The sequence below is a fragment of the Haliaeetus leucocephalus genome, unplaced genomic scaffold, assembly GCF_000737465.1.
Source record: "Haliaeetus leucocephalus isolate CR32 unplaced genomic scaffold, Haliaeetus_leucocephalus-4.0 Scaffold162, whole genome shotgun sequence".
Classification (NCBI taxonomy): domain Eukaryota; kingdom Metazoa; phylum Chordata; class Aves; order Accipitriformes; family Accipitridae; genus Haliaeetus; species Haliaeetus leucocephalus.
In genome coordinates, this window is record NW_010972598.1 from 11357787 (window position 1) to 11384355 (window position 26569).

Genomic DNA, 26569 nt, shown 5'->3' on the forward strand with positions numbered 1-26569 from the left:
TGAGTAAAAATAATGGTTAAATTTGGCTCAGTACCAGTTCCACTAGGACACGCTCACAGTGACAGCTCTCTTTTTGGTTCAGTTGAAGTAATAAATTATTTCTGTACAAAATGGATAAAAAATGAGGAGAATTATCTAGTTAGATTCTGGTTTTGGTGGTAAATGCAATATGTTTGTAACTAAACCAAACGTAACACAGCCAGCTTTATATCCTGTGAAATTTCCAGATTGTACAATGAAATCAAGCCAATTTTTGGCAGTATCATGTAGGGTTTCTGGTTTCAGTCTGAAACTAAACCAAAATTAAGCTTTGCTGATTTGACTTCACCTTTACTTTTTAGTTTAGCCCCAGAACATGAAGCAATAAAAAAAATGTGTAAACTTGCTAAAATAGGGCTGGCAATTTCCTGCATTTTACTTTTTTGACTAAGTTTGCAGACCAAGAACTTTAGAAAATTTCTCTCTCACACCTGCACACTAATTTCGCAGAGAAGGGTTTTGTTCTGTTATTCTGATAACAGAATAGGCAGGAAAGCTCTGCAGCAAATGTACATTCATTAAGTGATTGAATTTTTAAAAGTTGTTTGGAATGCACATGCTATCAATTAAATAGTTATGAGATCTCCTAATTCCTCAAACATCTGAACAGGATAAGGCCAGATTTTCTTTTTTTCTGTAGCAGATACAAAGTGACAACATGATATCAAATGACATTTTAAACCCACTCTTTTAAGTGTGGTAAGTTAGAGATGCAGGACAAAAGGGAGTCAAGGCCCCAAGAAGACAAACCTTTAAACTAGGATTAACCTCTGGTGGCTCTACATACTCAGTATCATATTTGCTGATTTTCACTAGGCATTGTATTAGCATTACTGTTTCCTAAATACATTATGTCATAATATTTACCTTTTATGGTTCTGTATCTCACTCTTTCCTGCCCCAGGAATGATAGACATGTAGTTTGGTTTCTGACATTAAAAGATGAATTTTAAATGAGAGAGGACAGGGAGAAGCTTGTGTTTTCCTTATTACTGAGATGATTTTTAGTAGGGCTTCTTCTGCTCCTCCAACTGAAAACCGCATTGTGGAAATGAGTGTCTGTTTCCATACACACTGTGCAGAAACCCTTATTGCCTCCCTGCCAAAGAGAATCTCTAGTGTAATAGTCAAAGCTGGCCGTCAGTTCTTGAATGGAAAAAAGTGACTAAAGTCCATTTTGTCTGCTGTAGTTGAAGTCAGGCTCCTCAATCTCAGTTTCTGTTACGTCTGAGATTTTGGAGTGTGTCCTTCCTATTTCTTCCAGGGCACAGGCTAGGGAGTCAAGATCGCCATCATGTTGATGTCGGGCTTCCCAGAGGTCCAGAATGACAGCAGATGGACTGCTTTGTGTAGCAAAATAGGAGAGATTCCTAAAAGGAGGGGAGAAAAAGGTAAAACAAAAAGGATGAAGAACAGCATATACTGTAGCTACCATGAATGTGAAAGTGCCCTCTGTTGTGCCTAGTGCTATAGATGCGTTTAAAAAACAAAAAACCTTCAGCAAGACCTAGATGAGATGAGTGGAGGGAACCCTGAAGAGGGGACACAATGGTGCATTTATTCTTCAAATGTCACTTGCTCAGTTTAGCAGAAGGAGAATGAACAAGGGACTTGCATATTCTGAGGTACATAAATGCTGGCCAGCAGCACCATCCTGTATAATTTAGAAAAGAAGTCAGTTCTGGAAAGCATCATTAGTAAACTTAGCAAGTATGTGTCAGGTAGAGGAATTATATAACTTAAATTGATGCTTGTGATTATGTGAAGATATGACATCTTTTAATTTGTAAATTTATATCTTATTTATATGTAGTGTTTAGGACTTTGCAGGGATGAGATTTGCAAATAATTTGGTAAAACAAAGCGAGTATCTTAAGCACATTACCCTATAACTCCTTCTATTTATGGGCTTTGGACATAATAATCTGAATAAATATATTAACTTCACATTCACAAGCATAAATGTTATTTATACATTTGTATTACATATAGGTAGATATATATAAATACAAGAAGAAGCAGAATAACCTGTAGCACAGAAAAGGAAATTTGGACTTGAATGCTATTGTTTGTTTTTTTAAACCAACTCAACATAATTAAATATTTGCTACTGACCATTTTTGGACTGTTACTCATCAGTGAAAAACAGGCAGATACCATTTTTTTTCCCTTAAGCTTTGCTAATTACCTTTCCTCAGGACATTCATCTCTATTGGTGATCAAAGGTTAACATACAGTGACCAGTTTGTGTATGTGTAGTACAATTCCAGCTTTGAAGAAGTCCTTTGTAGCAACAATATGAATAGTTTTAGTGCACTGCAGGAACAGATTACTGTCTAAACTGAGGAACTAAAGCCAGGCTGTTACTCTTGTCAAGTAATACCTTGACTGCTACTAGTAATAACTAGACATAACTACTAGTATGGCAGTGGCCTGTATTTTGAAATAGATGGGGGAAATATTACGAGGACCCTAATGGATTATGCTGTACAACAGCAGATATGTGGAAATATATGAAGTCAAGTATTTGTGCTCTACCATCTGGTTTTATAACTACATTTTGGGTTGTTTAAACTGCTCAACAACTTCCTTTTTCTATCTATGAATTTGATTTTATAAAAATAATAGATATTGCAAAGACCCTACCAGGTGTCTCCAACACAGAATCAAAAGTTTAAGGGTTATCACAAATTTGGTCTTACACAAGTCAATGTAATCTCCTTAGTACACTGTCTCAGTTTCCTGAGCAAGAGAAATCTCCAGCTTCCTCTATGCGCAAGGAACAGAAACCAGGAGAGATTAAAGTGCCTGACAGTAGGTCGTAAACACTGCTAAGTAAAGCAGAATTTTCTGACTCTCTCACAGCTGCAAGACTGTAAGTTACTTTTTTTCTTTGGTTCAGATGTGGTTTATTGAGATTACCATGCAAAGCAACAAGTCAATGAAAAGTTATTTTGCTTGATTTAAGTATCCCTCTACCCTCTTGGGAACATATTTATGGCATTCGTGACAATCGGAAAATATTTCTGTGAGTGAACTGCCTCCACCAATTTAATTTAGCCAAGTGGAAAAAGCAAAATAAGTAGTAAATCAGTTTTTACAGCTTCTTTCAGTTTTAATAATCATAATATTATTACTCCTAACAGTAGAGCATGACTTTCTTTTTTAAATATGTCTTTTCCTTGGAAAAAAAAATCTGCAAAATGTTTAATTAATTTTGGAACAGAAAATATGTAGACAGAAGCCAAGGCAACAGGCCATATGATTTTTTTGAGAGAACACGCAACCTCCGAAGTCCTTCTAGTCTCGTACTTTACCAAGACTCCACTCTTGTGGGTGTACAAAGAAAAGGTCCAGCCCAGAACAAAGAAACTGACCTCAGAAGCAAACATACATCAGATAGGACAGGGCACACTGATTTATTCAGAGGAGAAGGCAGTTCCTGTTTTCAGCAACTAGTCGTATATAAAAGAATGTATGAACTACAGCTTATCCTTGAGAGTTAAGTATGTAAATTACTATGCACACATCTTTAATACCAGCAGCCAAAGAAAACCATAACAGCATCAAATTATTGCCATTGCATATGTAAATGTTCACCTTTCAAAATTGCCTTCCATTACCTGTTAATACTGTTTTTTTGTGCTAACATCTGCCAGTCTTTGCCTTTGGCGTTGGGTGTGTCAAATGTTGCACAGATTCGTTGTCTAATGGAGTAGGGGATTTTGAATGCTTTTGGACCCATCTGTGCAGGGAAGTTGCTGTCATCATGTGCAAAGAAAGTGATGGTTTCTCTTTCATTCTACACAGAATATAAAAGCAAAGCAGTTAGTTAGGGCATCAGGCTTTCTGTCTGTGGTGGGTCTGTAGGTGGCTCTCTTTAGCACAGTAACAGAGTAACACCAAGAGTCCTATGGTACACTCCTGCTGAGAAAAGGGGAAGTGAGACAGGATTTCTGCACAGAATCTTCAGAATGAGAACAGCTGTGAGTGCAGACAGTTCTGTACTCTTTTTGCTGCCTTGTTATGCAGGGATCTATCTACCTGCAGTGAGCCTGTCTATGTACTGTATTGGTGTATCAAGTCTGCTTTTGGAGAAAGAAAGAACCAAACCTGAGCCTACTGAGATTCCAGCTACAGTCTGTAGAACTGACAACAGAAAATTGAATAGCTAAAAGGTATTTGTGAAGGAACTTCTAGAACATCACAAGCAGTTATGTATAAAAACATTTTAAACAGTGTCATTTTCCTTCTACAAGTTTCCTCTCTTTTTTTTATTTTTGTGTTACAGATGAAGTCCAATAGAGCAGTGATTGGTAGATGGAATGCCACAAAAGCATATGGGTTTCTAAATTTTTAATTGCTTAAGCCTAAAATATGGACACATAAGTCTCACATTTGTGATTTTTTTAAAAAAACATCTAAATTCTATAAGTACCTCAGTTCTTCCATATTAAAAATGTCTTTGGAATCCAGGTCCTTTTGTAGATCTGGTCCATTCTTTTCCTATGAAATTATACCACTCTTGTGTAATAGAGTCACATTTCCATGCGTTATTCGTTTCAGTGCAATGCAGCATAAATATTAAATAACAATGATGCTATAGTCTCTTCATATAACATTTATGACACATCCCAAAAGTCATCCATGCAAAGTAATAGCGGTGCTGTAGATACATCTCATGGTCTGACTGTTTAAATTAAATATGCAGAACAATAGTAGAGTTTCATACCCTGCACATGTGAGATAAGCTACTGCTACTTGGTTAGTTCAAGGAATTGCAGTATTCAAGTATTCAGTTGTTATTTATATATTTTTTTAACAGTCAAATTATGCTCACTCTTCAATCACTTTTTGAGATAGGCATGAGAAAACCTTCCATGCTAGCAAATCTATTTGAAGACAAAATTGTAACATGCTCTGGGGACTTGTGGACAGATAGGTCCCTTAAAAAAAAAAAAAAAAAAAAAAAAAGAGAGAGAGGGAGAAAAAAAACCTGCAGCAGCAACACTCTATTGAGAGATATATAGAATGACAGAAGTTTTTTATGAAATAACAATAAAGAACCAATAAAATGCTTGGCCGTATTCTGTGGATGTTTTTATACAGAATGATGTTTGTGGTTTTCTTATTTTGTTGCTGCATTCTCTGCATAGTGCATTTAGCAGTGATCATGTATCTTTAATCCAGAGGTATTAATCTGGATTGATCAACAAAGAAGTTCAGTAATCTAAAAAAAGCATCTGAAGTTTTCATTGCTGTAGGACACATCACCAGCTTGCTTGACTAGATGTTTGATATCTTTCACCTGTGAGCAAAGCTACCATCCTTGCAAGACATTCTGTGTATACAAAAATGCTCTAGTAAGTGAGTAGTCAGTGGCCTAACAGCATACAGGCAATCCATCCATTTTCAACTCTCAGTGCTCTGCAAACTATCAAAACATTTTGCAAGAAAACTATTACCACCAACTCAAATATAAATTATTTTTAGTGTTTTAGAATCTCTGTGCTTTGATTTCTGCTGGAAATGGAATTGGTAAGGCTTTGTATACTTGTAACAGTTTTAAACAGGGCATAAGAAACTAAACAGAGACAGAAAGGACAAAAATGGGGAGGGATCATGTCACATACTACACAGCAACTTAACAAAACAAAAAAAGAGAGAGAACGCTTTACCTCTAGAATGGATGTCTGGATCTGTAGGATTTGCTCATGACCCTTGACTTGTCGGACGCAGATCTTGCAGGACAGCTGTGTAGTTGCAGGTGTGTAGCGCTCCAGTGAAAAGGCACAGTGCAGCGGCTTCTGGCTGCTGCACCACACACGAGAGAATGGGACTTCCTGTGAGAGAAACGTTTCCCACAAGAACAGGGAAGCAGGCATGAAAGAGAGAAATTGTGACAATCGCAAAATAGGAAAAAAGTCCATGATTTTTCTCTGCAATTGCGTTTTTACTAGCATCCCTGCAAACTCAAAGTAGGACAAAACTAATAAGTGACAATTCAATTGATAAATACTGAGATGTTACATTTACTGAAAGCTTAGATTTCATTCAGTTGACACACATGATGAGAGACTCCCATCTAAAATGAAACTCGAGAAAGATGCACTCTTACTCCAATCTGTGTCTCCTTGCCATCACTTTGTACTACAGAATCCAAAAAAAGGAACTTCAAATCAAGAACTGTTCTTCCTCTGTAAGTTAATGCAGTATAGAGCATGACAGCGTATTTTCTATATTTATGTTCCATCCGAATTTAAAAACACCCACCTGCCTGGGTAGTCACGTGCAGCCCACTGCACATCATTGGTCAGTCTCAGTTTTACTTCTTAGTTTCATCCTGTTATATTCTGTGACTACTTTCAGTGACTCCTCTACTTCAGCCAGGGACAGTTTATGGGATGAATGCCCTCATCAAATGCTACATAGACAACTGCAGCAATTAATCATCAGAGATTTCTGGCATCTCTGGTTGCTTTGAGTTCCTAAAAATGTACGGAAATAGACAGGAGAAGTACATAGGGGGCAACTAACTTCTGTTTTATGATTACTTTGTAAATACCAAAGGTCTCTTGCTGGTCTCCTCTCTTAACGCTTTTGGAACCCTTTTTTTTTTTTTTTTTTTTTTTTTTAAATTCTAAACTAACATCAGCTACAAACCCACTATAGTGTTCCACACTGTGGCCATGAAGGCCTGTAAATAGTAAAAACAATTAAACCAAACATGTTCTCTATTAATTTCAAGATATTGGAAAATACTGTAGAATTGGCAACCTGGAGAAGAATGTAAAAGGGAAAAAAGACTGATATTAATATTTCATTCTATTATATCTTAGCATTCATCCATATGATTATGGGACAGCATTAAACAGCTTCAGTGAGCAATTATTCTAACACGAGAAAACTAGTTTAAAGATTTTTACATTAGTTTTTCTAGAGGAGGATTATGGATTTTCAGATTACTCTGTCCCTTTTTCACACACTACTTTTAAATTTTAGAATTTATTTGAAAGGCATGTGAAGCTGATCCTTCAAAGAAAATACAGTAGTTACTATATACAAAATTTAATCTGGGCATGCATTCTGCTTGCATTTTTCAGAGCTTTATAAAGGGTTAATAAATGACAGACAAGGACATAAAATTTGCTGCCTGTAGGCAGCTGTAATTCCTTCAGTATTTAATACTGATAGTTATAACTGAGTGACCTGTCAACTAGTCACTTGTCATAATTAGATGTTTAAATCAAGTAAACCATGAATTTAACTTAAACGATCAATTTATATATATGGAAGCTCACCTAAGAGCTTACAGCTCAGAAAACATGCATTTCTTCATTCTTGTCTTCCTATAAGCCATTTTTACTGGACTTAGGTTGCAATCTTTTCTGTGCCCCTGAAGACATTAGCTATGCACTGGTAATCTGAGAACGTACAGCTTCAAAGATCAGCCTCACCCTATACTTTAAAGTACAGTCAAGACTAAACTAGGGAGAATATTGTTGTACTCATAGCTGATAATGCAGTTTACTGCTTCTTAAGAGTGTCTCAGCCTATCTGTAACGATGCACTAAGTGATAATGATAAGCTCTGCATTTAGATCCTGAGGTGGTAGCAATAGCAAGGTACCAACAGCGATAAAGAAAACATTAGCAAAATACTAGAAGTGGAGCAACTGTAATTAGATTTTTCCAGAGTAATCATCTCTGCTTTCATTCAGAGTGGAAGAATCACTCAGCTGAAAAGAATTATATGAAACATAATACAGGAGGGCAAAGCATGGTGGAACGATGAGTGTTTAAAGTATTCCAGAAATGCTTTCAGTTTTATTCTCCCTTTGTAATTAAGTTCCTAGCAGACAGAGGGAATGTAAATCATCTCATAGCTACAGACAGACACTGGATCATCTAAGAAAGAGACACAAGATGCTAGGAGGACAGCTGCTTTTAACCCCCAAAGGTGCCTGTCTGGCTTCTTAATGTGCTTGTCACAGCCTCTTCCTGCTCTAACACCCAACCAGTTCTTAAGGGTTCTCCCTAGTTACTTGTGAACATGGTGGGAAGGATGCCAAGCACTCAGCATCTGCTCCTGCAGGATGGCCAGGACAAACAAATGCACTTAGCAGAGTCTGGAGAAATTCTGACTACCACCTGCCATTAACTACTTTTATGCCACAGTTTTACATGATGATTTATTCATCTGTTCAAGCCTTGAAGCAGGATCTTTACTTGTCTGAGAAATCATTAACATAAGTCTTGCCTCATTGCACTATCTGATAATGGTTTCATTTGGTGGACCAAATGACAATTATGCAATAGGCTCCTTCCAGTTGTTCTTGACAACCAGAGCAGCTAGCTTGTTTTTAAAGTGTGGTATGCAGGAGAGAAAACAAGTAAACACTGGAAGAAACTCCACATGAAGAAGTAGATTTTTTTTTTTTTTATATATAAAAAGGCTGGAACCAAATCACAGCTGTCAAGAGAGTTGGGACATTTCACAACACATTTCACTGAGAGGGAAATACAAAGCCAGTATAGGTTGTTCTGCAGTTTCTCTTAGGAACAATTATTACCTGTCCAAGTCATCCAAACTATACTCAATTATAAAATGTAAATATTTATTTGGCTTCAGTATCAGCACTGTGTCAGACCATTCTGTCAGCAGAGGTTGTTTTGCACGTGCTTCTTTTTAACCCTGAGTGGCTGCTGAGAGAATGGGAACGTGCCTACTATGATCAAAATCTTCAGCAGGTCTGCCGTTCTATGCCTGCCTTAAAGCAAGCACAGCACTTAAGCATTCTTCTGTGGGTTATGGCTCCCTCATCTGACTTTTTATTTTTTGTTTTTATCTTGCAGCAATAAATTTAATAGCTACTTTGGACTGTGCCACTTGCATTAGATTCAGCAAAGTGATGTCCTTGCTGTGCATGAAGATAAATACAGAGAAATTTGCATTGGCTATTGTGTCTTGTTTTAACAGCACCCTGCAGTTCAGTTTTGACTGGGAACTCTGGACTATTACTTGCCAACAGAGAACAAAAATACCTGAGTTTAATATACCATAAGCAATATATTTATTCATAGAAGTTGTATGTAGCATTAAGAAAAGTGCTGAACTGCACACAAAGTATTTTGAGGCCTCTGAGTCACTCTCAGAACTTTGCATGCACCAGGGACTCACAATCAGCAAAGGAGGTAATGCCCCAAAGAAATAACTTTGCAGAAATTATCAGGCAGAAATAATCCTCCCTGAATTCTTAACTACAAAGAAACATTGAGGCTAGACTAGCAAAATCATAAGGCAATGCATTTTTGTTGCATACTCGGAGATTAAAAACACACCCTTCAAAAATAAAAGGGACCATTGTCTTTTCTGGGTTATGCCTATACCAGTGAAAATTCTCACTTCCTCTGAATTCAAATGTAAACAGATAAAATTGACAAGTACCTGACATGCAGTAAATGGTTTAATTCTCCAAAGGAAAGGAGGGATATCAAGGACAGATATCTGAAGACTGAAGGTATTCCCTTTGAAATGCAAAAGCTTGGGTTCCTCCAGTAATTGTCCTCCTTGGAGTTTTTCATCTGAAACCACTTCCTGCAACAGCAGAGGAGGAAAGAATTTTTTCAGTATTAGGAACAAATACCAAATCTAATGAAAATCCATCTTTATGGAAGGTGAAAATACATCTTTATGTTTACGTACAGCATATCAGGGTACAGCGGTGGAGTATTTCTCTCATGGGCCAGATGACAGTATGACACTTGACATACAAAGCTCAGTGAGATATTTACTTAACAGACTAAAAGGAAGATAGACAACATAACACATGCTTGGTGAATAGTCTACTCGGCTACAGATTAAATTGACAGCAGTTTTGGTGAGAAAGTAGTCTTAGGGCTTTAAAGAGCACTGAAAGAAACACACCAAGGGTACGCTTTAAACAAAATGCTTCAGTTTCATTTCGCCTCTCTTGGACATTTTCAGAATAACTGGACAAGATCCTGAGCAATCTTGGAAGGGCTGACTTTTGAGCAGGAATTTGCACTACAGCCCTCTAGAGGTCTGTTCCAACCTAGATTTTTATATAATTCTGTGAATTTAAAACACAATAGTAAAAAAATGACCCCTGCCTGTACTTACTCAATGTTTATTCCTGTACTGTTACAGTAAATATACTACTAGTGAGGAAGGAGAGCTTGCAGAAGTCTTTAAAAATCAGCTAGCAAGCAGTCTTTCAAAATTACCTTTTTTTATCCACATAAATTATAAAAAAATCTGTGTGCATCAAAGAGGTTTAGTGCTTGTCAGTAGTGAAGTTATTATTAGAAGAGCTACTGGAATCATTGTGACCTTCTGAAAATATAATGACTGCTAGAGCTTTCTGAAACTATAATAATGGATTTCTATTATAAACGAATTTACAGGCATTCAGTTTAACTCCTAATGGCTGGGTTTATATGAAAGAAGGAATAAGAAGGGAGACTTTAGTTTTTGATTTTCAACTGCAAAGGGAATAGCTTATTTCATAACTATTTTCAAAATTCCCTGCCTGTGTTGGAATTTTTTTTTACATGTACCGTAGTTGTATAAACACTGCTCCACCTTTCATAATGCACATGGTCCTTAATTCCACAAGGGTCAGCAGGACTACAGCAAAACACAAAATACAAGGGACTTGGTTCTCTTACATTTTGAGAGCCAAGTTTCCCAACACACTAGGAATTGCATAGAGGGCAAAGTCATCCGTTAGAATGGCAAGTAAGGTAAGTTTTCACACAGGAACAAAGTGAAAAATCAAGGAACTTTGTGTCTTACATAGGACTGCACCATAAAGGATTAACAGTGTCAAACAAAACTTGGGTAAGCCCAACTCCAATACTTTATTCCAAAAAATCTGTACTTTCCATGTTCGCCACTTAATATTTACACTAGCATGAAGTTGATGCAGCATGCTTTTAAGGGAAGTATAATTTCATAAATATACAGTTGTCTCATTATGTACAAACACCCTGTTCTAATTTCTGTGAATGCAGAAAACTGGTAATTATTCTTCTAACAATTTTCGACAGACTCATCTAGGAAAATACTGGTAGCCCACGAATTGTGTGTTATAAAGGGTATAATTACAAAGCTATTGTAAGTCTTTAACAATCCTTTCAGTGGCTTTGCTTTTATTAGAGGCACATAGACATTAGTGCGTGTTTCATTAAGATTCATGTTTCTGTTCTGTACAATAGGAAAAGGAAGCAAAAATTCATCTGTCACAACTGTCTTCACTTCAGTTCCCAAAAGAAGACCATTTTGTTAAAGCTTCTGAGTTTACTAAGGCTGCAAAAGCCAGGGAATTTCATTGGTTTGTCTTCGAATACCATGTAGAAAAATCATGCTAATTTTAATAGCCTCTTGGGGATAGTTTTGTGTTGGTTCTTTTTTAAAAGGGGAAATGCACGATCAGAGTTTAATTTTTGTTTAAAAAGATGGTGAGGAAATCTCTTTCTTCTTGCTAAAATTGTAAACAGGAGAGGAAATCCTGAACTGACTAATGACAGTGCAAGGGTAACGAGCGTGATAAATACTATACATCAAATGATAATGACTTACATTTTCTACTTGTAGTGGAGTAGCACTCAGCTCCAGATGCAAGCAAGCTCTGCCTGTGCCACGTAGCAGCCAAGGCACTGAGCCCAACCTAACACTCTTTGCTTATCAGCTGTAGCTTTGTGCTGTGTTAACCATGGCTACATGATTTTTGGTTAGTCTGGAATGTGGGCAGAGTGGGTTTCCATCTGCCTGGCAAAAAATGAAAAGACAGTTTGGCTGTCCTAAAGCTCTTGCAGTGTAAATCCACAAGTGAAAACACTGCAGAGAAATTAAGGGACTTACTTACTCCAAGTCATGCAGCAGCAGCATAAAAACCCCCACAGTATTCTCATTCGAGTTCTGGACTGTTGCTGTTGCCCAGGGACTGTCCCCAGGAATAAAGGAATTTTAGTACTCAATGGAAAAATAACTAAAACCAAAATAACAAAGTGAAACCATTTACCTGAAATGCACAAGGTGTGTTATCCATACAATATACTCTCAGATTGTAATCCAGAGAATTGCAAGACAGGCAGCCAAAAACCGCTACTTTCAGCTGTCGAACGGCACAGTCAGAGATCGGTTCTCCAATAAGAGCATAAGTTCCAAAGCTGTTTAAGAGAATGTGACAGGCATAAGGATCCAACAGGCAGTAGCAAGAAGTAGTTTCCTCTTCCACAGACATCACTTCCTGCAAAATGAAACTCAGGTTAAAAAAAATTAAAATAATAAAATCAATAGGCCTTGACAATAGGAATCATGACAGTATTTGTTTATTTTTATTCAACTAGAATGTAAAGTATTTCTGAGAGCCCGTCTGCACACTCTTTATTCATGTTGACCTTAGGGAAAGGGAGAAGGTAGACTACCTATATGAGTAAATACTCGCTATTTAGCCCTGAGTCAGCAATAGGATTTATAGCAATATATTGTGCAGAATTCAATGTGTACAGCATATAATAATCATGATGATGCGTAAGCAATTTTAGCATCTTTTTTCAAGTGCTCTTGACTCTCTAGCTAATTTTTTTTCCCAATGTCAAGTTAAGAAATTACCTTGAAGATTAAAGTCAATAAGCAAACCTTGAACAATAGTTGGTATTTGACTTCCTTTCAGAACATCCATTACAGTTAACATTTACTTTCATCAAAAAACTACCTATCCCACTCTTTTGCCTTTCACGCTTAGTTCTGCATTACAGCATCATTACATGAGGTATCTGAGCAGTCTACAGTCTGGTGTTACAATCCTCATTAATTCCAGGGTGTTTTTAACCAACAGTGATAGAGCTGACTAAGTATCGAGTGCATCTAAGGTAGGAAAACTAAGCTGAACTTGAAATGATTTAAACAAGAGCAACAAACAACGTAGTAGTAGTGGTTTAGAGGAGGAAAAGGATAGAGTGACTTATGGTATCCATGAATGTTTTAACTACTGGTTTTTTTCTCCCCTCACAACGCAATGAACCAAGTAGTTCCATCAGCAGCAGTGCAATAAAATCTGATTGATTGACTATGGATTTGTGTCTAGTTACCGGATTCTGCAGTTCTAATTACATGTACAGTGAACACTTTATAGTTGGGAAATTCAGCACCTGTCTATCCTGTGTGGATTTCTGTAATGTTGAATAACAGTTTGGTTCATGCTTTAGCCGTCCCTTTTTGTGTATTTTTAGTAGGCTGTCTCCCCAGATGATGCAGAAAGTTTAATAAGTTTGAGTGCTGCCTACCAAGCAGTTTCAGTCGAAGATGGCCAGTGGGCTTAAAAAATGCAGGTGGACAGACACAAATGATCAAATGCCCATGTCATGAATGCACAAAGCTTAATTTCCCCAGTAAATCAGGATTAGAAAATGCATGTTCAACTAAAAAAGAAAAATATTTCATTTAATGTACACTAATCCTTCAGAGGTTATGAGCACAGCGTGATCACTGAATGCCCATTAAAATGACATATATAAAGAGACAAGATTTTTAAATCAGGAGGATCCTTCTAGGTTAAAAAAAAAAAATTAAACTTGAAGTTTATACTTTTAACCAGTTCCATAACTTTATGTCATGATGAATTCTTGCATGGATATAGTGATCTGTTCTCACATGAGTCTTTGTGGAAGCTATGATCTATCAAAACAATGTTTTTAAAAATGAATGGCTACTGTCTCTATTATCAAGTGATCTGAGAAAATGAATACTTTCTCATGTCACATGGGCTAGATCATAAAGTTGACCCTTTATTGCACATCTTGGTAAAATATTTGAAAACAGTTTAGCTGCTTCTTAACAAAATGCAAAATCTTTTTTTGTTGTTGTTGTTTCTTTAAGATGCCTGTTTCTATCACTTACATAATCTTTGACCTCTGCCTGCATGAATAAGAGTAATCATGTTTCCATTGTTAATACAATCTTTTAAGTGGGAGCAGAAGTCTAAACTTACCTCCCATTTTCCTTGCTGTGTCCTTTTTTTCAAGTGAATATTCCAGTGCTCTGAATTTACTTCTGCGCAGTGTGGTATCGTCAAGGCAAATGGGGTGCTGACAGACAAGTCTGAGGGCCCACAAGTTACTTCTGGTCCTAGAAGAACATCTGTGCCTTCTGGCTGTAGGCTTTGGGGGGGGGGCAAGACAATAACGTCTGTCAGGCTCTTTTTAATAAGGAGTCAGAATTTACTTTAACTGCAAATTTTAAAATATTTTAGTTAAAATCTAAGTACCTCACTCAGCCGTTACAGAAAAGGATAAGCAAGCCAATTACTGTGCTAATTTTCATGTAGAAGCAGTAGCTGGAGATGAAAAAAAACTGTTAGGCCCCATCTACTCAAATCATTGGCTGGTCAGTTTAGGATTCTGGTCTTTAAAATACATTTCAATTTGTTTAAATCAAATACAACACTAAAATTACTCTATGCAAGTAAGCCTTGCTTTATGCACCAGCTGGTAGTATTACCATCTAATTCTGCCTTCAAAGACTGTCATCAACAATATTTTCACAGTACTGAAGATAAAACAAATTACGGTTTTAAAAACACAGTCTCATAAATTTTTCCAGATTGAGCGTGATCTCCCTGGTTTGAAAACACATTTATCTTCTGCAGAATGAACAAGCTAGGAAACTTACAGCAGACATCAGGGACAGGACTTCTTTGCTTAAATTTAGAACTCTGCAAAGTAGATATGTGCATGTGAGCTCCATTACAGTCAATGGAGATCCCCATCAGCACAATTGAAGTCTAGGGATTCATCTAATCTGAATGTAATCACCTATGTTTGATTAGCTAACTGCTTGCTAAGTTATAAAAACGAAGTATCTGACAAGAATTTAACCCTGTCCCACATAAATGTGTTTTCCCTACCTCTTAAAATAAATACCTGTGCAGAGCCAGTGACAAAGTGGATGAGACTCACTTGGATATTAATACTAGCAATTGAAACATCTTGCCCTGTTGGTTTTGGTTTGGTTTTGTTTGTGGTTTTTTTTGGAGTGGCGTGGGTGTGTGTGTGTGGTTTTTGTTTGTTTGGGGATTTTTTTTGTTACACTGTAATCCATCTGGCTTGTATGATCCTGATGTCTGGCTTCTAAACTCCTGGACATGTAGTTCACTCTTAAAATTAAAGCAAATGGTGTTTCCAAGATAAAAAATGAGGGGAAGAACCTCAACCAAAGATATAAATAAGAAGATAAAATAATAAAACCAAGGTATAAGTAAGGGGAAAAACCCTGCTTAAAAATTAGGATATACTTCCACTGCCACGTCACAAGCTAACAGCAACAACATTGCCCTTTAGAAGTTTGCAATAGCAGCATAGCAACAGCCAAACCATCCCATACTGCCTGTGCTGAGCCCAGCACTTCATGGCTATACTGTTAAATTCTAAGTTACCCAAGCTGACTTGGATAATACATTTAAGTGAATGTAGCTCTCATGTAGGCACACTTATGTGTAGCCCTGCACTTATATCAATCAGACTCCAATCCTGTAAATTGACTTTGCACATCTATCTATCTAATATCCCCTGGGGGTAGCATTCTCAGTATAGCTGTAGTAGTAGGTGCTCAGAAAATGCAGTTATAAAAACACCATTCTTGCTAAAGACTTGAAAAGTTCGAACAACTTCAGTGACATCCCTTACTAAAGACTACATGTACAAGTATTTGTGAGATGAAGACTGGAGTGAAAAAAAAAAGACACAACATGCTAACAAAAAAGGCCAGCTCTGCTTTTTCTTTTTCAAGTGTCATAATAAAAAATGTTCCCTAAGTGTCAGTGCTTCTAAGTGTTTGTAGGATTCTTAGGCTAAAAAAAATATCAAAGCACAAACACAGCATCTACTATAGCTGCCATGTTCCTCTTAAACAGCAAGTGTGTAAGAGGGGGAGGGAAGAGTAGAGAGCACAAAGCATACACTGCTTGCAGGCCTTGCTGCAGCAAAGCATCTCAGCAATGGCAGCGGTCTTACTGCATTTAGAGACGTGAGATTTGTCAAACTGATATTAGAATGACTGCTCTAAGCAAACAATTCAAGCAAAAAACTACTTGCTTCTGCTTACGCGTATGAATAACAAACAATTTCTCACATCTCCTGCACTGCTAGGAAAACACTATTTTTGCACAAAATACCATCACTTAACACCAACCACTGCTACTCTTTACAAATGGTAGCTGATTTCCTTGAAAATAAAACCTTCCAGCAGTTACCCCAAATCACCTCTCTTTCCAGCTAATTTAAGAAATCATCCAGTTACTTACAAACACAAAGAAAAATGTCTCAGAATTATTAGAACCCCTCAAGCCAACTTTTATACATATTTATTTTTCAGTAAGTTATTCAGTTCATATGATTCCTCTCTGCTGTACCTCGGCAAAGGCTGATGCGTTCTACTTCCTTATCTCTGTTTTGATGCAGCTGCAGGAAGGGGGTGACAAAAGTGTATTTCCAGAGAGCGAGTCAAACCTTAGTTATTTAACTTGGTTGGTGAATTTCTATCCTATCTCTCTCCCAACACATACATCCTTTGCCAAGTGGCTGCTGCTGACAAACGCATAAAACACAGGGAGGGTGGGGAGCTGGTGGCAGTGGAATTTTGCTAAAGTTACCTCCAGTACAAAGCTTGACAATTCATCTTTAGTAATGGGAGCAAAATATAGGTTATTTTGTTTTCAGCACAACACCCTTAGGAGACATGAATCCAGAGTTTTAGTTATGCTACTGGTGATGATTCCTATCAGAAATAGCTCAAATTTTTCAAGCCTCAAGAATAAAACAAAACACAAATATACAAGACAGAAAAAGAAATAACACCAATAGTGGTGGGAGAGTCCTGGTAGCAGCCTGGCAAAGTTGATGTGAAAGACAACTGAGAGATGATGACTGTAGCCTACCAAGCGCCCTCCCTCCTACCTCATTAAAAAATAAAACCAAAAAAGCAACCAAACAAAAAGCAAGCTAGAGCCACTGGCAGATTTCCAGGGTCACTCTGTATAATTGCCAACTGCATACATCATGGAGAGAGAAATAGCAGGGGTGTATGTGAATGACCAATGACAAACTAGTCTGAAAGGAACCATTTAATTGCTTTTAGAGAATCATTCCCCTCATAGAACATATTGGACAAACATGGGAGTTCTGGGAATTATTCAATGCCACATAAACTGAAATCAGTTAATTAGATGAACTCTTACACTTGTTGCCAGTAACAACAGTCTTCTGTGTAATAACTGACATGATATTAAGACTCTCATGCAGTTCTGAGCCATTTATTAGGCAAGGCAGGAAAGGGAAACATTACCAAATGCGAGTATTTAATATTCCCATTGTTGCGAGGTAAAACAAATCAGTAACCAGACTGGTCCCCTCAAATCCATCAAAATCAAAGGTCTGTAAGTTTTCCAGTAAAAGACAGACAAATAGTCACTATTGCTGCGCAAAAAATTAAAAAAACGTTTTTTCTAAAAATACTACACTGGCAAGGAAAGTTAGGAATTTCACCCCACAATATTCTGCCCTCTACAATGTACTAGTAAAGAGGTTTCTTGCACCGAGAGCTTCATTTTCAGTTTAGAAATTGCTGCTAGAGGGGCATTTGTACCTGAAGACAGAATGCTGAGAAAATTTTATGAGGAGGATCTAGTCCCTCAAGGAGAAGGTCCAGTGCCACTCAAAGCCCTGTTTGTGTCAGCTGCCAAAGCAGCTGGTTGTATGTCTGTCAGCCTAGCCTAAAGAAGCAGCAAATGGTGCTACAAGTGCTAGATGTTCGTATCACTTTTTGCTGTGCAGAGGCCCCGAGTTGCAAGTGTGGTGCTACCAAGGCGTGCATTCCATCCCAAAGCACTGCTCTGTTAAAATTCCATGTTGGAACACTGTGAAGGTTAACTAGAGAAGCAAGGAAGTGAAGAGGAAACAATGCTGAGTGTCCCTTTTTTCCTGGACACAATGAATTTCAGAGAATAATTTAATATTTGCCTTTCAATATTTACTCTCCTAGTGGCTTATCATTAGCATCTGCAACAGAGAACCTAGCGGCATAACAGGCTCCTAAATGAACTGTGATACCTGGGAAGTGAAGACTGTCTGGTAATGAACGCATCTGTGCCTTGAGTCTGGATTTCTCGTTGCAGTTCACTCCTTGGATGGCAAAAATACTTGCTTACAGACTGCTACAGACACTGTAATACTGTTTTTTCCCCTCCCCTTTGCACCGACACTCATACAAATGAATGTGATGGAAAAGCAGCAAAATAAATTCATGGTTTAAAAAAATCAATTTAAAAAAAGGAACACCATGATATTTAAACTATATACCCATCAAGCCCGCAGTTTACAGCTGAAATGGATTCCATTGCTGTGGGTTGTTTTTGCGAGATGAGAAAATTTTGCCTTTGGAAAATAAAGGTACATTATTTGTCACATTCATATACCACATTGCATGTAAATGCATACATTCATAAAGCTTTGATTTTTCAAATTATATAATTACAAAATATGTTTAAGTCTGGGCAAGACTGTCTGGTTTGATTCTGTGTATGCAAATTCCATCATGTGAATACTATGTATAGGTGCTGGACACTTGAAGTTAGGTGCGCATCAGAAATACATTCCATTTTTTATATAGTGCGTCCAACTGTGTTCAGTTACCATTGAACCTTCAAATTAATGCTAAATTTCTACAGATCAAAAAGGCAAAGAACACAGGGGAAAAGTAGTAACATGAGACCTGGTCTTCTCAGTCCTCTCAGTTTTCTCCTTCTATTTTTCCACTCTCTCATCTTCCCCACTCTTATTTTGACTGTATGGTTGGAATCTCTGAAAACCATATTTTACAGTATTTTCATAGTCATTGCATCTCAGTTATGCTTTTTTCTAATATTTAGAATATAGAGGCATATTCACAATTTACAAATATTAGTCAATTCAAAGTCGTAAGAAGTTTTTGTATGATACTAACCAAACACAGTAATATATACTTAACAACTCCCAACTTCATGTTTGATGGAAGAATGCAGTGTGAGGGTTTCTTTATATTCAGGGACCCATTCTTTACAGTTTATACTGGCTCACATAAAGAAAAATGATTTGTTTATACTGTAGGTGACTAAATGTTCATCTTAATTAAGAATCACTTTGGCTATTCTCATCTTTTCTTACATTGCAATCGGTATGGTATTGCAAACATGCTATTAAAATGACAGCAGTGTGCAGAGTGGAGAGAAAGGAAAGGAAAAGAAAAGGAAAGAGAAAAAGACGGCGGTCAGGAAAAATACAAATATTTCAGGGCAGATTCTGCCATCTGTTATAGCTCAGTTAACCTTATAGCTCAGTTAACCTTGTTATCAAGTATGGAATACAGATCACATTCAACAAGGACACTGTATTATCTGAATAATTGCAGACTGACATTTTCCTCTTTGATACAGTTTTCACACAGGATATTTTATAGAGCTTTACATGCATTAAAGGCATATGAGAACTGCAACAAATTTGCTTACTGCTTCAGAGTGAATCAGTAATGTAATTGGGACCAGAACCCAGGATCCCAAATACTTGCCCATGCCTCATGTCCCCCGACCCCGTCAGTAAGTTCTGTCATTAGATGACTGGATTATCAGCTCTTTCTGACTGGAATATCAAACCTTTCACTGCATTCAAGAACATCTGCTTTTTCATTAGCACATAACTACAACATGTAAAAGCCATACATAGAAGCAGATCCCACCTCCCCCAACTACTTAACTACATGACAAGGTTTCCCCCCTTTACTTGAAAAGCATCAGGCAAGTGGCAATTTTGGGGAGGTAAGACAATGTGCTCAGTGTGCTGACTTAGCAGAAATTATCTCCTCATGGGGCTCAGCATATAATAATCATAATTTGCCACTTTTCAGCCTGCCTCTCTCCAACATCTCCTTTTCTTACAATTTTATGGTTTTTTTTAACCAGAGTATTGTGCTCCCTCTATAAAAAGGAAAGCTCAAAGCTGAAGTGTCATGCTATGTAAAAGGTGTCAGTGCTTCTAGTGATTTTGTTCCAGCTGTTCTCATCTTATTTCTAGACCCCAGTAAGACCAGCTACTCTGCCACAGCTGGCAGTCACTTCTCTCCTTCGTAACAATCTAATTGGATTGCAGTATGTATTTTTTACTCATTTTTCACTCCTAAAACCTCTTTAAGCACATATGCTGGTAGCAGGTGGTTGTGGAGCACTAGCATTTTAAAGACAATAGCCAAACCCTAGCCCTTGTGCTAGCTCTTCCATGATGAGCCCATGGGGTTCAAGACTAGGCTGTTGTGAATGGATATGCAATCTCTAGTAGAATCCTAAAGTATTTCAGTGCTATCTATCATCTGCACAGAGCTGCTGTCACATCTACTGAAATATTGTTTTGCTTTTCTTGAACGCACTTGACCTGCCTCCTTGGTGGGGACAGTTCGGGATGGGGGGATGTTAACAATGGCCTAGGGGTGAGGAGTCCTTCCATCTAAGTTACCTACAGGCTCTGGCTGATTCTTGGCTGGATAGAACTAGCCAGGAGATCTCCCAGTCAACAGTGCCAAGACATACGCATCCCACTCCCGTTAACCAAGTGACAATTTCTAACTGCACAGAACCACTTGCTAGCTGTAGTTCCCTGAAGCCTGTAACTAACTTCAGTGGTGCATCTTGAGCTGTTCTGGTTCAAGGAACAAACCAGCAGATAGTGATCTCTGTTTCAGCGTAGCTCTGCTTAGTCTTTCTGGCTTAAGTATGAAGTCAGAATTACACAAGGAGGTGTCCTAGTTTCAGCTGGGATACAGTTAACTGTCTTCCTAGTAGCTGGTGCAGTGCTATGTTTTGAGTTCAGTATGCAAAGAATGTTGATCACACGCTGATGTTTTCAGTTGTTGCTCAGTAGCATTTAGTCTAAAGTCAAGGATTTTTCAGCTTCTCATGCCCAGCCAGAGAGAAAGCTGGAGGGGCACAAGAAGTTGGCACAGGACACAGCCAGGGCACCTGACCCAAACTGGCCAATGGTGTATTCCATACCATGGGATGTCCCATCTAGTTTAGGAACTGGGGGGGGGGGGGGTGGGGAATCGCCACTCAGGGACTAGCTGGGTGTTGGTCGGCGGGTGGTGAGCAGTTGCCCTGCGCATCATTTGTACATTCCAATCCTTTTATTATTGCTGTTGTCATTTTATTAGTGCTATCATTATCATTATTAGTTTCTTCTTTTCTGTTCTATTAAACCGTTCTTATCTCAACCCTTGGGTTTTGCTTCTCTTTCTCGATTTTCTCCCCCATCCCACTGGGGGGGGGGGAGAGAGTGGCTGCGTGGTGCTTAGTTGCTGGCTGGGGTTAAACCACGACAGGAGGCAAGAGACATTTCACTCATTCTCGCTTGGGCCAGAATCAATAGCTTTGTTGTTTCTTTCACAAACATCAATAACCTGTACTTTCTGCCAGCATCAAAGCACATGTATGGTGTTTGAAGGTTGAGCTTAGTTATTTTTCTCTGTAAGTAGTCCTTTATTGGTTCTTTAGGAAATTCTAGCATCCTGGAGGAAGCCCATATATGTGTCCCTAAGACTTTTTGGTTTGGTGTCTTTTTGGAGGGACTACCAGTTGCATCACTCATTTGTTCAGTTACATGAGACACTAAAGAATTTTCAGACCTGACTTTGATTTCTGGTTAGGATACAATGAGTTTTTCATTCCACAGAGGAATGTATCAATTTACAGCAAAACCAGCTGATAATCTCATCACAGCATCTGTAGTACACAGACAGGGATTATTTTTTTTTTTCCCCCGTTACAAAGTGAATTCAACATAGCTCTATCAGATCCCATATCATCTCTGTTCCTCTGCATCTTTTAAGGTATATCTCATACCAACTTCCCTCAATAGCTAAATGAAGATTAGAATAGAAGTGACAGCTAACCCACTAGTCCCAAATAATCTAAATCTGAACAGTATGATCCTTGTTCTTTCAGACACATTTAAGATGCATAAGGTACCTATTATGGTGAGTTCAAATCTCTGCAAGAACAACACAGGACTTGTATTAAATTAAATTCCACTGACTACCATATGATGTGGACAAGGTTTCATTCAGAAATTAATTATAACTTGAGCCACTTCATTTTTAATGGTGGTACATCTTCAACTTATGAAGTAAAGAAAATCTATCCTCTTTCTCTAATCCACTATTTTACTCTTCCTCCACATCCAAGCGTTGTGCCTGTTCAGATGGACAATTGTCTACATTTTAGGGATATCTGCATGACAGACCATGTGCTTGTTGTATAGCAGTTCTGCAGGGTGGTTTAGTACTTCTGTCATCTTCCATACACACGTACAACTCGGGTACTAATTCTGAACTGCTGGCATTTCCTTCCACCCTCAGAACATGGAAGTCCATGGGCAATAAAAGAGAAGGTTCCCTGCATGTCAGTGCAATCTGGAGCTGCTAGAAAAGTCTGGTTTATTCCACTCAGTTCAGATGGATGAAAGATACATCAATCTTGCCTCAACTATGTGAAGAAAAATACAGTATTTTGATGGAGAAAAAAAATTAATGTTTGCTTTTGTCTCACTTTACAGAATTTCACTTTAAAGAAGGAAAGAAAAAATCTCCCTGTGATAATCTTTGGTTTGGTTTGCTACCTCTGCTTCTGCCTACAAAAAAAAAAAAGAGTAGGCAAAATTTGCTGCTTGTTTTTAATTAACCTATTTTAATTCATTTCTGCAGAACCCTTGCAGATAAAACAGCTGGGGTTTTTTTTTCTTCCTTCCTTTTACATATCTTAATCTTTCATGGAAAATGATCAAAAACGTATGGCAGCAGATGGGGATGGAATATGAAAGTTTTCACAAAGGAGTTCAGATATGAGAAAAAAATAGATTTCTCTTTAAGCTTTGAAAAATATTTCTAGGCTTTAAAATTTATAGACAGCTTTGTATCTTTCAGTTCTTAAAGGAAAATTCCAGCAATCCTTTGGCTATGAGTTATTGTAAATAAATATTTACTGTATATGCAGTTATTTTCTTCTTTCCACATCTCCTCAGATATATCCACCAATTTTTCAGTGCTTATAGCTGAATGTATATTTAAGGTGAGGGAGATAAGAGAGATAACTGCTGTAAAGAACTATAACCAACTCTCTTGTCTCCAGTTGTACAAACCTGCCCTTGATTACTACTTCTAAAAACTGTCCCTCTCACAGGTACTCATAATGAGACTTAATCAGTGAATCACTCTTCACCTGGGACCAATGTCTCCTGAAATTATCCTTAAATTAATCAGTTAAAGTATACACTACAGATTATTCACTTAGCTCTGTTTGGAAGGTAAATTATGAAAGGGCAGTTCAAGAAAGCTAAGAAGGTTATTTAAGAACAAAAATATTGTTTGGAGTGCCTCACTGCAACTTGTAAGACTGGATGTAAGGGTAGGACCAATAAATTCTGTCAGTGCACTTACTGAACTATAGTTTGCCAGCCTCATGCAGAATTAGGAGCAGCAGAAAGACTCAACATCAAGAACAGAAGAAATTAATTCAAGAGAAGTTTAGATTAGAGCAAGGAAAAAAAGGTGAGAAAATTTAACTGAAAAGCCTCAGTGGAACAAAGCCACATTACAGAATTAACGAGCCTTGTTACTTTAAACTCACTGAGGATCTGGTATGTGCAGATTCTGTACCATTAACACTTTTCACTGGATGAAGACACAGTTTTGTACTTGCAGAGATGCACACAAGATGCAGCAGCTGACCTCTGGCAACAGCTCAAAAGGGGGACTGTAGAGTGCTTTTCAGTAGCTTATTTCAATTAAATATAATTTTATCATCCCTGTCACTTCTCAGCTGACAGTCTCAAAAGATTTAGCAGTCATTTATCCTCCAGAGAAGGGCAGTAGAGAGATTGCCTTGTCCACTGCTGAAATGCAGTTGTTCAGAAGCGTGGAAGAGTAGCGTGTGACAGTTTAAGGACACAGAATACCTTACTACTTTAGAAGTTGACATCAGGTACCTAGATGTTCCTCTAGGTTTAAATGGGGAAAGACTCCGGCTTTAATGATTTTTTTTCTTTAAAACCATCGTTGCATACATTTAGTGACAGCAAGAGGTGAGAAATTTTGTTTCGTCTTAGAGGCCTACCTGCAGCAATAGAGTTCTATCTAGCATAGAAAAGGGGAGGGATGCCAAGGTGAACAGTGCTATAAAAAAGACTAAATTGCTGTTTCTGCTGCTTGCCATGAGTATATTCCTGAGAGGTCTTATTCAGGCACTAGACTGACTCTACTTAGAGTCACAAAATAAAGAAAACCCATTGTAAACAGTAAGTGAAGAAGGTGAAGTATACTACGTTATACATTAGCGGTAATGAAAACAAAGCCTTAAGTGATACACATACCAGAGTCTAGTAGCACAAGTCAAAGGCTGAGCACAAGATTTTTTTAATGTTTTGCGTTTGCTGACACTTAATCCTTAAAGGGTAACATCAAGGTTGCCTAAATTGGGGAGTGGCAGGGGGAAGGAATGTACCTGAACAAAGTATATAAGCCAGAATGACTGTCGCAAGCTTTCCTGAGTAATACCTCACTGAGAAGATAAGAGACAGGGTATATTTACCGGTATTTTACCTGCAAAAAGACACAAAATCCTGGAAAATACAGGCAGGAAATGGGGTAAAACAAACCATTAGAGGAGTTTCTTGTGTTGTTCAAACTCAAATGCTTGCATGGGCAAAGGAATTGGGACAAGTATTTACAACAATAGGTGGAGGTTTGATACTGAAAGTAGACAGTATGACTGGTCATTAATAACACTAAAACATGTAGCAATTTGAGAGGTATCTTAAGTACTGCTTGGTGTCTAGACAGTAACTTGAGATCAGATTCCTGTTTTTCTTTCCCATTCTTCTACTTGTAATTTCAGACAAGAAGTTTAAGACTTAACTTCAAACGCATTTTAGTTCTTCAGGGGCAACTTGAGGCATCCTGACCCAGTGTTGGCACTGTGGGCTGCTCCGGTATCTCACTATGGCAACTAGGCTCATTATTTAGTTAATGAATGGTTGCACTTCTTACCCCAAGCACTTCTAGCGCTTTTCACCTCAGCTCTTAAGAGTAGTGCAAACCCTAGTATCTCTCAAGTCACTTAAATTCACAGGGAACTTGCCAAGGACCAAACATAACCGTTCCCTAAAGTTTTCACTTTAGAATAAACTTACCTTAGAAACTAAATAACACAAACTTTTACCTCATGAAAAAAAAAACCAAAAACAAACAAACAAAAAAATGGTCTTAGGGAATTAACAAACCAACCATAGGTCTAAAAATGAAGAATATGTTCTAACGGTCTCAACAGTTCACCACTATGGGTAGCATTTCATAAGCTTTACCTTCCCTCTGAACCCAGGTATTAGTCTAGTGAGAATGCTACACTTAAGACTAAACAAGCTCTCTTCATTTGCTGAATTACACTCAATTACATACCAGTTTTCTAATTTTACTCTCTTGTAGGGTTTGATCAGTTTCTAGCTGAAAGCGAGTGAACCAAACAAGCAAACTGAACTAAACTTGGGTTCTGCTGATATGTGGTCTGTCAGGCTCAAAGGAACAAGAGAGTGCAGAGCACTTTGATTCTTTATAATCCATGTTGTGTGAAAATTAAAGCCTCTAGGAAGTCTTTTTATGGGAACAGCTATCAAAATCTGCTAAAACCATCTCTTTCTCTGGCCATGTTTATTCATAGAAATAAAGGGGAAAATCCATTCTAAAGCAAGTGTCTTTGGGCCAAATTCCATTGTCTTTCTGATGCAGAGTGAAGGCAACTGAAGTGATTACAGCGGAATTGATGAAAACACCCACATGTGCAGCTGGCAACCAAATTCAGTGCCATGCATCTAACAGAACATTTTAAAAGTTTTAAAAGCATCTAGAAATGAGCTAGGTTTCTTTTGTATGACAGACATTTGCAACATACATGATGCACCAACATTAAAAACAACAGTGACCTGCATTTGCCAAACCATAGTTCTTGTTTCCTTTTTTTCCTTCTTCTCTTTGAAATAAACATGACAGAGCTGAAACCTTGAGAACCTCAGAGAATTAACTTGTCTGTTTATGAAAGACCACCAGTATTTCAAACATCACCTTCCTGTCCCACCAGATGCAAAGTTGAAAAAACCCCTAAGGATCAAAGTGCAGTTAAATTTGTACTGTTCATCAGCTGGTGCCGGCAAATCTGTCTGGGCAACAGATTTTAATGATGATTTATAAAACAACATAATTTAAGAAATGGTCCTGAGCATTCACGTATTTGCATCATCTAGGCTACCAAACAACTGTCATGAAATAACAACAATTTGGTACCTACACACCATAGGGTCATTCAAACTGATGACCTGGATAGCAAATTTTAACCCGCTATCTGCATATTATGAGAGTCTCTGGACCCAAAGGTTCTATAACA

The 26569-nt window shown here is 37.8% G+C and overlaps 1 protein-coding gene across 1 annotated transcript in view; it reads right to left on the reverse strand.

Moving 5' to 3' along the window:
• Positions 1–1204: 1204 nt before the first annotated feature.
• UNC5D (unc-5 homolog D (C. elegans)) overlaps positions 1205–26569 on the reverse strand; it is a 168036-nt gene continuing 142671 nt past the window's right edge. Inside the window, exons 12-17 of the mRNA XM_010562981.1 lie at positions 14057–14225; positions 12086–12313; positions 9487–9636; positions 5718–5882; positions 3663–3841; positions 1205–1409 (exon numbers count right to left, since the gene is read on the reverse strand). Coding sequence (XP_010561283.1) covers positions 1205–1409; positions 3663–3841; positions 5718–5882; positions 9487–9636; positions 12086–12313; positions 14057–14225 — 1096 coding nt within the window. The remainder of the gene's footprint in view (positions 1410–3662; positions 3842–5717; positions 5883–9486; positions 9637–12085; positions 12314–14056; positions 14226–26569) is intronic.